Consider the following 15,603-nt stretch of genomic DNA (forward strand, 5'->3'; position numbering starts at 1 on the left):
GACCTGTCTGCAGTATTCCATCACTAGAATGGTATAAAGCAGGATCATGGCTTTTCGTGATCTTGATGCTCTCTGTTGATGCAGCTCAGGTCTACATCAGCTTTTTTGGCAGCTGCCAAAGGAAATAGAGAATTATTAACAAAATAAATAAGAGAAAAATGGATTATGCCAGAAATTATACATCGATATATACAATTATATCGATGTGTGAAGAATTGGGGAAGAAGTTGCAGCATCAGTGACTGAATTATTAAGAGAGATCTAGATAACATGAACCGTGAATCGAAGAAATTTGAAAGAAATTATGAATCCAAAATTGGAAGAATCCTTAACACAAATGTGTGGAGAAATTGGAGATTTAGTTTTCATTTATTCACATATATTCTCATATTATGAGAGATATTTAATATAGATAAAAAAAATTATTAGAATGAACAACATAAGATGAAATTCGAAATGAATTATGTATAAATGATCGTGTACAAAATGTGATTGCTAAAATGTACAAAATTCTGTTGAGAACAAGTTAAAGAATGTATGATTAAAAAAAAGGTATAGGAATGTTGGTTATAATTCACAAATGGACCAATGGGAGAGAATGTATTTAAAAGAACTAAAAATCACATTGTGTTATAATTTAAAAGGGAATTTTCATGAAAAGAAAATTGGTATGTGTCTTCAGAGAAATTAACTATGACAGGGTTGTCAAAGTCGCGGCCAGCGGGCCGGATGCGTCACGCACTGGACATGGCCATGCCCTGTTTAGCAAAGGGGGGAAAAGTCCCGATAGGCCACGTGACATCACCGTGACGATGTGAGTTTGACACCCCTGATCTATGATGTATAAAGTATTTTTATTTTATACATCACAGTGCTGCAATGATGTATATGTAAAATGTAAAAAACACCAAAGTACATTTTACCATGTGTGGTAGACTTGGACACACAATGACATAAAGTATTTAAAAAACTAATAATTCAAAAGAAACTTGTATTCTTTTGGACTTACGGACTACCAATTAGAAAAGACTTATGGAAAGTTGGTGTTTCATACGGTACCTCATTGAAACTACAATGTGCACAAAGATGAAAAATACTGAAATACCCACAATGGCGAAGTGGATCATGAAGAAAATACAATTCGCAGAAATGGCAAATTTGTTCCGTTTGACCAAAACTAAAATAATGTCTCTTTAAACACCGTTTTCTTTTTGATTTTTCCATCCATCTTGCACTTCTGCTTTTCTCTTTTTTAAAATTACATAATTTTTTGTTAATATGTATGTATGGGGCTCCTTGATTTATGATCAGTCGCTTAGCAAAGTCCAATAGGTCTACTTGAAACACGATCTGGATTTGAAGTTGTGAAGGTAACTTGAACCTATGGTCACATGATTGCACTTTGGGTGCTTGGCAACTAAGCCACATTTTTGGCTGTTGGCAGCATCTCACATGACTCTTTGTGACAGTTTTGCATTTCACTTAACAACTGTGGATTTGTTTAACAACTGCCACATTTTTTTTAAAAAAAAAAGGGCTTGTCATGTGACTGACTTGCTCTATGACCTTCATAAGTTATGACCATGATGGGCATGCTCTATTGTGGTTGTAACTCAAGGACTACTTGTATCTTGTATTTACATAAAGTACCTAATGAAATTATATCCACGCATACAGAGGTGTGTGTGTGTGTGTGTGTGTGTGTGTGTGCATATTTATAGAAAGAAATCTAGCTTCTGTTTTATCATTTTAAACTTCATACTGCAGGATAATGAAAGATTGTGTAGTATTTCCTGGTCTTTTTTTATTACCTGTTTGCTAAACGTTATCGAACAAAACATGATGTAATGTGGGTTTTATATAATACTGATAAAGAAAGCTGGAAAATGTTCAGAAATGTTTTCCAGTCCAATCCAGGGACAGTGGTGATAGGAACACTATTTCTTCTGCTGCTGACATATAGATAATATGGTATCCCTTCTGTATTTGCTATATTCTATTAAGCCATCTTTGTTTTCAATAGTCAATATTGAAAAGTCTTATGGGACTACTTACTTCTATGGAATGAGAGATAAATTCTGCAAAGTACTTTATTTCATTAAATGCTAACTTGCCTTGGTAACAATCTTCTCTTTCAGACAGTAGAAGAAAGAATAAAAGATTCAGTTGATCTTCTCTTCCAATCAGTAGAGAAAACTTAAGTTGCCTTTTCAGTTGGTCTTGTCATGACTGTGGGCCACCAACAGTTTTCTTGCAAATGAGAAGGGATGTCTTCATTACTTCCCCTGCCCCTCTTGCAAATGCATATTTCAATGGGGTTTCCTGCTTCATATTTACATTTTTTTGGCTTGTAGGGTTCAAGAATTGCAATCTACTTTTCCTGATATACCTTAATATCTTCTAGAACTAGGTAACTGTTCCCTACATTGATGATTATATGCAATAGCAGGAGATTACTTATTATTATTTATAATTAATGTCAGGAAAATCTACACATGCTAGACACACAATGCAATACTGACAGCCCAGAGTGCTATTTCATTCTGTTCAGCGCTTGTGTGCCTATCTTTGCTGCAGCATGGGAGTGAACTAGTTTTACAATGTTGTGGTCCACCGGTGGCTTGCGGAGCTGGCAGAAGAGTTGAACAGTGAGGAGGTTGGGGAGGAACATGGGCCAGTCCTGGAGTCTGGGGAAGTCTCAGACGAGAGCTCTGCATAAGAGGGAGAGAGGGGGCCAGGGCCATCTGGGAGTTATGTACTGCCTCTGGAGCCTCCAGAGTCGGACATCAGTGAGGCAGAGGAACAGGGGAGTCTGTTCCCAGTGAGTGCATGTGCAGAGCTGCCAGAAGGCAAGAACAGTTAAGACAAAAGGGACGACTTGGGAGTAAGGCTTAGAGATGATTGGCCCCTCCCATAAGACATAAAGGAGGAGCAAAGCAAGTGAGCCTTTGCAGGAAGAAACTTTGTTCATTTTGGTTGGTTTAAAGTCTGAAGCGCCGTTTTGACTCTGTGCTCCCTGTGACCTTGCAAAGTTAATTGCCAATTAGGTCTTCGACAGCATTTCAAGGGAGATAAAGGTACGTGCTTATCAGCCTTATCCCAAAAGACTTTGGCGGACTTCCGTTGGACTCTTTACAAACTATTTGTGACTCATTACGGGCTGTGAATGAACATAATTCACATCCATTGAAATAAAAAGAGGGTTGCTGGGTCTAAGCATGTACTTTGTACTATCTCAGGAAACCTAGGTCAGAACATATACTATCTAGTGGCGTTCAGGTTGCTGGCTCTTCCGGGTTCTTTTGCCAGTTTCGCCTCACCTTATGCTATGATGACTTGCATCTAGCTAGTCTCAATGCCAGCTTCCGCTATCTACGCACACAAATGCAGCCAGATTTTTCCTACTGAAGTGATACCCATTTATCTATTCACAACATTGCATGCTTTCATATTGCTGGGTAGGCAGGAGCTAGGAATCAAGCAACAGGAGCTCACTCCATTTCACAAACTGGGCTCAAACTGCCAGAATGCAGGCCATTTCTATCTAGCAATTCCAGGGTCATTAACCCTTTGTGACATTGTGTCCCCTAGGATATTACTGTAACAGCATCGACAACAACAACAGTCTTATACACCCAATCGCAAAAGTTCCTTCCTGGTATTTTCTCAATGTTCTCAATGTTGGCTTCTAATAATCTCCACTCAATCTCCCTTCAAAGGAAAGTTTTCACAAGAGTTAAATCTCCATTTTAAAGTTTCACAGAGTAATTTTAAATTTCTAGAACTCTTCACCAAGCAGAATTATTTAAAATCCAGGGGAAAAAGAATGGTTGGTAATGGATAAAAAAATGTTATTGATGAGATTCTTGGGACACGACAATTCCCAAGAAATAGTACAGAAAATAGTGTTGAGTTACACCAGGATCTTGTTTGCTGGAGAAATGTTAATAAATATTGATCCCTCAATTTTTAAATAGAAATACATCTGTTAAAAACCAAGGCTATTTTGAATTTTTCCGAGATCTATAAATATTTCTGAGATATGCTTTATGGCATCTTTTATGAGATATAGGGATGTAGATGGGGAAAAAAGACCAATTAAGAAACTAGAGATAATTTTAGAAATATCTGTGGTGCTTTCTCATTTATTTTTCCTCAAACACTGTTTTAATTATTATCATTTTCTTTAATACACAGTTCAGAATGCTAATATTCATAATTTTGGTCTTCTAATCTGGTCTAATTTGACTAACTGACATGTTGGGACAGATTGCACTGATTCAGAACTGGGTCAATGCATTTGCTTCTCTGAATGCTTATCTTTTTTCCCCTTGAAGTAACCAAGATCTGAAGAAATACTACCAAGTTTAAGAAGAGACCAGTTATTGAGTGGAATAGCAGAAGCTACTAGAGAAGCTGTCTTCAAAACCAGCTTCCATTTTTATTTTGGCATCTGTCTTTCAGAATTTCTAACCAGCTTTCTGGTTAGTACCTAGGAGTAAGAATCTGCTTCCTATATTATTTTAATCTTGGAGGAAGCACAGATTGTAATTGCTCAATGTGGGATTTAAAGGACTTAAAAACCAAAATAAAATAATTACTCCATCCAGGTACTAATAACATAAAAAAAGCCATTACAGTGTACCAGTTCCACTAATACAATACACATTTCATGTATTAAAAGTTATTTCATGCAAAAAGAAACAATACTGTAGAAAATTTATTTTGAACAGGTATAATAGCGTAATATATAGCAAACGTAATTTGTTTTATAGAAATGAGAGAAGTTGCTATAGTGACCTCAGTAATGTGACAAATTTGTATGGAGGTTTTATCATATTTATCTATATATTTCTCCATCTCTCTTTCCCTCTATTGCAATCACACTTATTTCTCAGTTCCATTCTGAACTCTGTACATTCAATTCAAACATTTTGTCCTGTAAGAGAACCAAGATCCTATGCTAATTGGATAAATCAGATTTAACAATGCAGTCAGATAAACAGTTGTGGTTGCTGCTACCATAGCAACGTCATCATGTTCATGTCTTCTTCCCTCTCTCCCTCCTCCCTCCTCCCTCCTTCCTCCGTCCCTCCCCCTCTACCCCCTCCTCCTATCCAGTAAGTGACATATTTGCTGATAGTCTGTATGTTTGCAAAGGTTTAATGGCACAGCTCTTTGCTCTGAAGAAGGATTCAAAATGATGAATGAGGATGCAGCTCAAAAGAGTGATGGTGGGGAGAAATATAATGGAAGTAATCACAGGAAGAAAAGACCCAAGAAGGTAACGTAGATGGGAAAAGCAAGATGTGTGATGGAAGAGTCAGGCAGTAGGAGTGGTCTGAAGTCTTAAGAACGAAGGTGTAGGCTCCAGCAGCTCTCCAACCTTTGTATTTTCATACCATTAGTGATTTTCCTGTTGTGTAAAACATGGTTATGTTTTTGGTGGATGGTCCTGTGTGATATTTTGCAAAAAGAAAGCAGTAACAGCAATGTGATCATTAAAGGCATTATGGCGGGTAGAAGTCTCTGGTGTGTAAAGGCTGTAGTAGTGGTTTGTTGTCATTGCTGTTTAATAGCTAATTTGCTGATTAAAAACACAGAATTTGAATGTAGTTAAAGGTTTAACCATACAGATATTAATCCCAATTTGCAGTGAACAAAAGGGCTTTTAAAAACACATTGCTGCCTGTTTTTTCAATTACTATTATTATGCCTTGCAATCTCAGTTTTGTGGTATCATGCTCTGTGTTTTTAAGAAGATAATACCTTTGTGATGGAGAATAATACTGCGAATGAATGGTTAGGCATGTCACCTTGCTTTTTCTGGATTTTTCTGGATTTTCTTATCTTTTGAGATTTATTTCAAATATGTTTAATCAGACAGGTAAAAAAAACTACAGAAAGCTAAATACCCCCCTCTTTTTAAAGCCTGTAACTAAATGCTGGTGATAGTAGGCTACTACAATACATGGCCACACCCAGCTTTCAGTATCTCTATGGGAAAGAGTGCATTTATTAAAATATTTTCAGGCTATGAGATGCATTTTTACTCAGAAGCAATTGTATTATATTTGGTGAGACTGATTTCTAGATATTTCTGAGTATGATTGTGTTCCTGGTATTATTAAATTAATATTTACACAGCTTCATCTGTCCTTACATTGAGTTTTTCAAAAAAACCTGCTTCAGCTACATGATTACATTTATTAGTGTGTAAACATAGAATGCAAAAATGAAAATTAACTTCAGAATAAATATCAGGTTGCATGCTGCCTATCACCACATATCTTCCTACAAGAGTAGCTATAATGAAACTCCATAGTTATATCTTGATGAAGATGCTCAGTTCTGGTAGACTATATAACCCACAGTGGAAAAATGCAGCAAATAATCACTGATACGTCTTGCATTTGTTTCATGTTTGTGTAGAATTTATGCAATGTTATAACATAGATTTCCAAAATATAAACCTCTGTATTAAATAGGAACTTGAGAGGAACTCAGTACGTACATCAGGATATAAGAAAAACAAACTTGTCAAAACCCTTGAAAATGGGAAGATGAATTTTTCCATGCTTATGTATCAACTTCCTAATTTTAAATAGACATTTAAATATAAATTATAGAAACAATACTTTTTATTCCAACTGAAGAAAACAAAAGTAGCAAAAGATATGGTGGCACCACCTTGCTGTATAGTGAAGATTATTGTAGTATACCATAGAATTATTGATTTTCATACCTAAGCAAAATGTATTTATCTTGCTTTATTACTGATTATAGGTTTACCCCTTTACAAAAACTTGGATCCAATTTATTTTAAAGTACATTTAAAGTACATTAGTAATCCCAACATCAATGAAAATATCTATTAATGATCCAAGTGGAATTTACTATATTAAATAGGTGTATTTTTTCATTATAATTTCTTATAATTTTAGGCATACAACTTTGTCCTTGATATTTTAATATCAGTCAGTTCAAAGGTGCTAACAAAGTGTATTCCTTAGCTGCATATGTAATTGTCTGGGTATATTTCAAAAGATACACACTATATTATTTATGTATCATGACTGGTCACATACTCAATCAGATGTTCAGATTAGATTTGGCATTTTTATTCACCAGGTATCTGCGATAGGCAGATGTTGTTTGATGATGTTAAAGTTATTGTCACAGGATGTAAGCTGTTACAGGTAAAGGTGCCTTTTTTTGCAATTGATTTGTGGTGATTTTGTCAATCATGCTGGTGTTCAAGTGGTGTTCCAGATGTTTGGGATTGTACCCAGGATGACTATTATTATTGGTAACGTCTTTCCTTTCTTTTCCACAATCATTCTACTTCTGCTTGCAAGTCTTTGCATTTTGTCATTGTCTCCAATTCTTTTCCTTTTGGTTTCTGTTGCCTCCGAGTATTACAGTGTACACTATCCAGGCTATTTTGTTTTTTTAAAAAAACCAATAATTGTTAAACCTTGTACGTTTGCATTCTAAAGTTCCACACCACTTTAAGCTTTTTCATTTTCTATTACTTTGTGTATTTTGTAGTCCCATCAGGCAAGTGACATTTCTTGCAGATACTTCAGTGCCTCTGTAACTTCTGCCGTGTTGTACTTTGTAGTCATTCTGTGTGATTTTAAGAAGCTGACTGGCGGGTTCACTGTTTCTTCAGCTCTTTTACAGAGGCATCATTTGCTGTAGGTTCTCAATTCTGGCTTTGTTCTTAAGGCTTGGTCTTGTGCAGCCAGAACTGACTCCTCTGTTTTTTCAATTTTCCTGCTCTTATTTATTGCCAGGCCTTGTTGTTATCTGCTTGCTTTTTTTGTGTACTGGCCATGCAAATACTTTGCCTTGTCTTGTCTCTTCTCTATTATTCCTTTGGTCTTTTTTGTAGGCCAGTTTCATCTCTTGAGTTTTCAGTAAGCCTTCATGGTGTAACTAGCTCAGTGCATCTTCTTCACCATCCTGCAGATTATTATTATTATTTAAATGTATTGGCCATTCAACTGCACTGGACTCTACATTGTTATTGTAACTACTGTAAAGGTTGTTCCAGTTGTATATACAACACACATGAAAAGGGTGGAGTTTCAACCATGCAGTTATGATTGATTGATTTTTTTGACTGCCTTTAAGACACCCCAGTGGCATTCCAAGAAAGGAGGAAGAAAGAAATATAGGCCAATCACTCTCTCTCTCAGCCCAACTCACCTCATAGAGTTCTTGTGACCTTCTCCTGCTTTGTGCCCTCTCTAACCAAGCTGACATTTCAAAAGGCAGAATTTGCGATTCCGGGATTCCTAGTGTTAACTATTATCTCTTTCAGCCCTATTTAACTGTGGCCACACACCCTGAACTGTTTTGCAAGAATGTCCTTGCAAATGGTTATAGACAGTAAGCTAGCAAGTGCATCTATTCACACACACACACACACACACACACACACACACAATGTTTAAAAGTGAGTCAGGTCTTGTATGAGAGACCACTCCACAACATGAAAGAGTACACATCCAATATGCTGCAGGAGTACAGGTATCACAGAGTTTAGGCAGGTTTGGGGTAAACAAACTGGAGTTCAAAAGCAAACAGGATTCAGGAACACGAGAGCACAAAGCCAAAGTTTGCTGCAAGTGTTTCTAATGGAAAAGCTGGTTTTATTTATTTATTTGTATCTTGGTTGCTTTGGACATTGGCAATTTCATTTCTTGAAATGTTGTGCAGAACATCTCTACACTGCCCTTTGGAGCTACTTGCGTGTTTTCAGAAGTATTCAGAAGAAGGTATATCTGATTTCCAGGGACAGAAGATTGTATATTATGGCCATGTTCATACAAACAAAACTGCCTGGCTTTGGCTTCATTCTACACATGAAGATATGGATGGAAGCACCAAGAGTTTCTTGTGGGATGAATGCACTGAATGGATTGTTTCAAGCAGGAAAAAGCAGTCCTGACAATAACTTGATCCCAGGCAGCACCCACTGCTGTTTTCACTCTCCCTGTTGTGTAACTTATAATAATGCTTACTATTGCCACCACCATTGTCTGTTGCCTTCCAGTTAGACACCATCAAGTTCTAGGCAATCTTTAACACTTCCTTCTGGTTGTCTTTCAGTCCACTGAAAACTCACTAAGATGGTTTTCTGGGTAGGCAATCCCTGTAGCAAGAACCTTCCCTGTCTTTGCTCCAGATCTAATGCCATTTACAGTCCTGTTAATAATGATAACTTCTGTACCAGAGGTGGTATTCAGCTGGTTCTCTTTGGTTTGGGCGAACCGGTAGCGCTGGCTGCAGGAGACCCCGCCCACCTGCCCCAATGTAATGCATGAGCACCGCACATGCGCAGAAGGTGGTGCGCATGCACAGATGTGGCACGTGCAAGCTAAGCAAGTGCGCTTGCGTGCTCACATTTGCAAACCAGTAGGGAAGGGAAGTTAATCCCACCACTGTACTGTACCATATACTTAACTTGTCCTTTTGCATGGCACAAAACCAAGTAATGGTAATATCTACTATTGAACATGTCACTGCGTTAATTGTTTGCTAGCTGTGCTGAGATATTACTGCACAGGTCATAGGCCTTATCAGCAATGATTTACTGCGCATGCTTCTTAACACGTTTCTTAATACATCACACATTCCAGAGACTTCTTTACTTTTGATCTTCTGTTCGTCTGCCAAGAAGGTGGGCGACAATTGCTCTTGCCAAAATGTAACAATTAGATAGATTTGTTTTCATTTTATTTTCATATTAAAATTTTGTTTTTAATTAGAACATGTTATCGGGTCTTATTTTCGCTTTTTCTGAACATATGCTTTTTAGGAAAGCCGACAGTCTACACCTCATTAGCTCAGGGTGAAATTTCCCCTGACAGAACACTACCTCCAAGTCTGATTTTAAAACGACTGTTCCACACATAATTTTTGAAGAAGTCCATTTAGAAAATTTTTGCCTGAATTTATAGTTTATGGTTAAAGACTAAGTCATTTGGATGTAAGACACATTTTATAAGAGGTGACCTCAAATCCATCTAAGTGTCCTAATGCATAGTGTAATATTTATAAGATTTACCAGATGGGATTGTGTAACACTTTAAAAAAAAAATCTGTTTGTTGTTCTGTGAAATAGATTTCGCTAGGAATGGTTACTTGGGATAGTTTTGTCCATAATAGCTATATGTGCTCATTTTGTTTTTTACATTTGAATAATTAAAAGTGTAACTTCAAATGTGCTGAAAGATGTGCTGATTTAAGTAATACATTCATGCTATTTAAGTAGCTGCGTTTATGTGGCTACAGCAACCTTTAAGAACTTGTGACAACTTAACATTACAGTAAAATATGAATGTAATATTTGGGAAACCTTATAAATAAACTTATTGGAAATACAACAGTCTTTAGCATAGCTCTGATTCATACTAATTAACTTTGAAACAATGAAGAAAGATGACTGATGAATTGGCAATTCCATTGAGTTTTAAACAGTTTACTCCAGTCGATAACACTGTGGTGACTGCCAGTGAGTGAGAATGCAAGCAAAGATGAGAAACACATTCTGTTCCTACTCCAAATGTCACTGCTTCATCCGAGACATAATGCTTTACTTAGAGAAAACAGATCTTCTATTCAGCATCATGAATAGAAGACCATCGGGATATTTTATGGGAGATATAATGACCATTTTTTCAGTACAGGGATTGGTTGCACTTGGAATGCCTTTAGGAAATTTGAAAGCCTGATGGTTTTGCAAAGGAAAGTTTCCCATGTAGAAAAGGTCAATAGATAATACTGTTGTCTATTTTCTTGGTTACATAAGTTGGACAGGTTTCTTCTCCAGAAAGAAAGATATTTGGGATCATTTGCAATGGCAATCCTAAGTCTTTTCCCAGTGCTGAATTGAAGCACTGTTGGAAAAAATGTCCTTCTGGGTTCAGTTCCAAGTGGGAAGAAAGACACTGGAAACATGGAGACTGCTTGGAAAGATGGTTTAATGGTCGACAGGACCACATGGTTTGAGGTCCTGGGCAAAAAGGAAAGAGATGCTGAGAATGCCTGGGTTTTATGCCCTCTGTGGGCTTTTGAATATGAGCTTGTATTCTGATTGGTTATCAGACTCCCATGGGGCTATGCAGGGATAACTTTGTAGGTTGTCTTTTGAGTCCGAGGGTATGTCTAGTTTAATGAAAAGAAGGACTAGGGGAGACATGATAGCAGTGTTCCAATATCTCAGGGGTTGCCACAAAGAAGAGGGAGTCAAACTATTCCCCAAGGCACCTGAGGGTAGAACAAGAAGCAATGGATGGAAACTAATCAAGGAGAGAAGCAACTTAGAACTGAGGAGAAATTTCCTGACAGTTAGAACAATTAATCAGTGGAACAGCTTGCCTCCAGAAGTTGTGAATGCCCCAACACTGGAAGTCTTTAAGAAGATGTTGGATAGCCATTTGTCTGAAATGATTTAGGGTTTCCTGCCTAGGCAGGGGGTTGGACTAGAAGACCTCCAAGTTCCCTTCCAACTCTACTATTGTATTGTTATGTAGAATAGACTTGCCCAGGCCTTAATGGCCCATTGAAAAAAAAAAAAGGGGGGGGGGGCTGAATTTCTGCCTCCCTTTTAGGGAAAATATTCTGCCCTTTTAATATTTCCTAAAATATCTCATTTTCCTAGTAGAGGGGTGGGTGCTAACTTCCTACAGTACTAGCCACTCATTCTTTAGCTTGCAGAAAACAATACTAGCATGAGATGCATTGTTCTTAATTAATTAGTAATTAGAAAAATAGAATAAAATGTTTTCCAAAGCCCAAATGAATTCAGAACTTACACAAATGTGAATGATTTTTCTACAATTACTGTTTTGCATTTTAGAAACAGAGATTTTATTTAGCCTATTTATTTAGATAAATAATAACTCTAAAAAAAATACTGCTTGGTTTTATAGAACTAGAATTCAGGGATTTTCCTGCATTTTGCTTCTTTGTGGTGTGTCCTTTGTTTGTACTTCAAAAACAAACAAACAAACCTGATGTTGGAATGTTTTGCAATGTTATGGGATATGAGTGCAGCTAATAAAATGGGAGGTTATTAAAATGCACCTTTATCTGCTTACATTTTCTACATTCATATTATTGCAGGTTAATTATTGTGCCAAACAATGTATGTGAAGGTGAATCTGATTTGATTTTGTTATGCTTAATCAAAAGCAAGCAGATTTCTTTTGGGAACTCCTAGCCCATCAGGAGAACGATGAGAAAATTACCCAGTTTCAATAAAGCAACAAAAGGTTACCTGTCTCATTTAAATGTTCATCTAAATACATTTTGTGGCACGATTAAATATCAGAAATTTAAGGGCAGAATTCTTGTGTCTTGCATATGTTCTGAAGGTGAAGGCAATGAATTATTTATTGAGAATACCATTAAATCATGTTCTTCTGGGAAGGCTTGATTCTTCTCATTGATTTCTTAAGAAGAATGGGTTACTTCTTTTTTAGCAACTATAGCAATTGTGTAAAGTTTCTTTGATGCCATTATCTGCATTTTTTTTACTGTTTTTGAGTTCCTGAAATGTTTTGCTAGTGATAGAAAGAAAGAAAGAGAAAGAAAGAAAGAAAGAAAGAAAGAAAGAAAAAGACTTAAAGTACAAAATGTGATTATTTAACTCTGTTTTACATATGAAATGCCCAATAATACAGTAATACAAGTTGCTAAAACATTTTAATGCCTCATCCCAGCCTCAGAAACCCTTAATTTATGCAAATATGTTTAATCAGCTGCACATAGATAAAAAGAGTTGTAATTAGGCATAGGTGTCTTTTGATAATCACAGTGATGCCAAAATTTTGAAAAATGTATCATGACGTAGAAAGCTCCACTTTTTTATATTTGTGTTACACTATGGAGGTAAAGTTGTGATGTATGTTTTGTTACTGTCCCCCTTGTTCCCATTGTTCTTCTCTCAAGAGAAGCTACACAGCTGTTTTCCATTTCCCCTTTTCCATAAATGTTGTAAAATATAATTGTACTATTTAATCTACGTAACTCTGTATCAAGACTTATTAAGAATCAACAATATTATTCATAGGGTCTACTGAATAAATGAGTTCTAAGCAGGCTAGAAGGTTGGAACCATATCTGCTGACATAATCTATTTTCCTCTGAACCAGGGACGTGCGGTCAGGGGAGGCAGGGGAGGCAGAGCCTCACCGCTCTCATCATGAAAAGAAAAAAAAGGGAAAAGGGAAAAGGCACACGTGGTCCGATTCCCCACCTTCCTGAGTCAACATGAAGGGGACTGCGGAGCGCAAGCTGCGGGACCATGGAGCGCACTCCGCGGTCCCCTTCATGTTGACTGAGGAAGGCGGGGAATGGGACCACGTGTGCAGGAGGCTGAGGCTGCCTCAGCCTCCTGCACACGTGGTCCCATTCCCTGCCTTCCTGATGACGTCACCAGCCTCACCAGCCATAAACCTCACCGCACATCACTGCTCTGAACCATCTCACAATTGGTATAATCCAAGGAAGAGATGTGTTGAGTCTCACAGTTTCATAGATTTTGTGATTATCAAGTGTTGTGGTCATTTGTAGCCTTGTTGAAGTGTATACATAGTGGCCCTCTAGATTTCCTTCCTGGATATAAGCAAAAGGAGAAATACAAGATACGTGAGTCTTATTTAATGTGCATACCTGTATCCTTCCATCCTCCACTAGCCTCTCTGCAGATAATTCTATTAACTGAGTAAATTGTTGTAAAGCTTTTCATGCGCGGATTTGCTCATGCAGAGTTATTTAAAATGTAAACATTTAAAACAGAATTAAAGTTTTGCACTGTTTATATCACATGTTATGTTTCAGTTCCTTAATACTAAATAATCAACAATTGTTCCAAGCATTAGAAAAGAATATTTAAAATGTGAATATATGAAATTTAAATCCTAATAGAATTGCACTTAGCTTTAAATCTTTGGTAGCAAAGATTTACAAATCTCCACATATTCTGATTGTGCTGTGAAATTTAGATCTAAGGAATCTGTAACATTAGGCAGTACATTAAATGGCTCAAGCTTCCAAAACAGGCTCATTTATCATAAAAGTTTATCTCTCATAGATGAGGTACATAATTTTTCTGAGTGCTGAATCACTATTAAAAGAAGCATCTAGTTTATCATCACCAGTGATTCTGCATAAGGTAAACATTCTCCTTGCACATATGTGCTAGTCATTCCCGACACTAGGGAGTGATGCTCATCTCTGTTTCAAAGCTGAAGAGCCAGCACTGTCTGAAGACGTCTCCATGGTCATGTGGCCAGCATGACTAAATCTGAAGGCGCACAGAACACTGTTATCTTACCACCAAAGGTGGTTCCTATTTTTCTACTTGCATTTGTACGTGCTTTCGAACTGCTGGGTTGGCAGAAGCTTGGATAAGTAATGGGAGCTCACTCCATTACGCGGCGCTAGGGATTCAAACTGCCAACCTTTCTGACCGAGAAGCTCAGCGTCGTAGCCGCTGAGCCACTGACTGTGTCCACTGCATAAGGCACCTATATTTTATTGAACATGCTATTCAAAAATATAGTGCTGTTTGTGTGCCAGAAATGAAAACGATTTGGATCCAACTTATTTATAATGAAATCTCACAACTTACAATGTAGCATGGATCACAATTTTCTAAAACGGAATCTCATCAACATGTCTTTAAAACCCTGCCAAAATCAACATTGGAGAGAAGAAGTTTTAGCTTTTGAAAACTATGTTTTCAGGGTGGCCCAAGTGTACTTTCTCACCTCTGCAAACTCTACAGTCCAGTTTTCTGTCAGATATATTCCTCAGACAGCCTTCAGATCTGACTTGGCCATGGAAAAGAAACTGAGCCAGCTGGCTGGTAGGAAAGATCATTAGTTTTCTGCTGTTAGACACAGGAAACCATTGCTTTTGAAAAGAGTGACTGTGAAGAAGAGACTTTGTCTTCTTTGCCAGTGATTCTGTAGAAAATCAATGGTTTTTTTACAATGGGAAACCATCAATATACCAGAATGTCTCTGGGAATGTGGCATTAATTCTCATTCCCCCCCCCCCTTCCCATTACTTCTGCTTGGAAGGAGGATGGGGCAGTGGACATATGTTTTTTTTTTCTTGACTCCAAATACTGATCCAGGAACTGATGCGACTTTTTAGGATGATGTCTTGCAAACATGCAAACTCCCGCTTCTGCCAGCTGAAAAAAAAAGGACTCTTGTCTGTAAAAGCTTATGCCATAAAAGTTTGTGGCTTAATGCAAGTGGTGTATCGTGCATTCAGCTCTCCTCAGGATAGCACCCTTGTTTTGATTTATCATGTTGTTTTGGTCAGTAATCTAGGAAATCCCTACATGTAGAAACAAAGGACTAATATTAACTATCTTTTCAGGAAATCCAAATCTGTTACCCAAGAAAATTATATCATTTTGAGTAATGGCAGGGCTGGTCTGGTCTTCATGATGTTACAACAGGTTTTTGTCACAAGAGGGTAATACAGTGGCCTTCTTGATATAATTTTCACAGATGCCCTTGATTGGCAAGGACTCATTTTTGTTAACTTCTCATTAAGGTTCCCAAAACT

General features: G+C 37.3%; 1 protein-coding gene across 6 annotated transcripts in view; it reads left to right on the top strand.

The window, feature by feature from the left end:
* The window catches only part of ANK2 (ankyrin 2), a gene marked incomplete at its 5' end in the record, with an annotated part of 311,705 nt that overhangs the window by 120,825 nt on the left and 175,277 nt on the right, over nt 1-15,603 (top strand). For 3 of the 6 annotated variants that reach the window (XM_081960492.1, XM_081960493.1, XM_081960486.1), the window contains one exon: nt 5,113-5,284. The exons of 2 other annotated variants lie outside the window; for them this stretch is intronic. In XM_081960492.1, the coding sequence (XP_081816618.1) occupies nt 5,201-5,284 (84 nt within the window). Of the gene's footprint in view, nt 1-5,112; nt 5,285-12,613; nt 12,653-15,603 lie in introns of those variants that run through there. One more of the 6 variants, XM_081960479.1, reaches the window with a different exon arrangement.

This window comes from Natrix helvetica (assembly GCF_964273705.1).
Source record: "Natrix helvetica genome assembly, chromosome: 7".
NCBI classification, from domain to species: Eukaryota; Metazoa; Chordata; class Lepidosauria; order Squamata; family Natricidae; genus Natrix; species Natrix helvetica.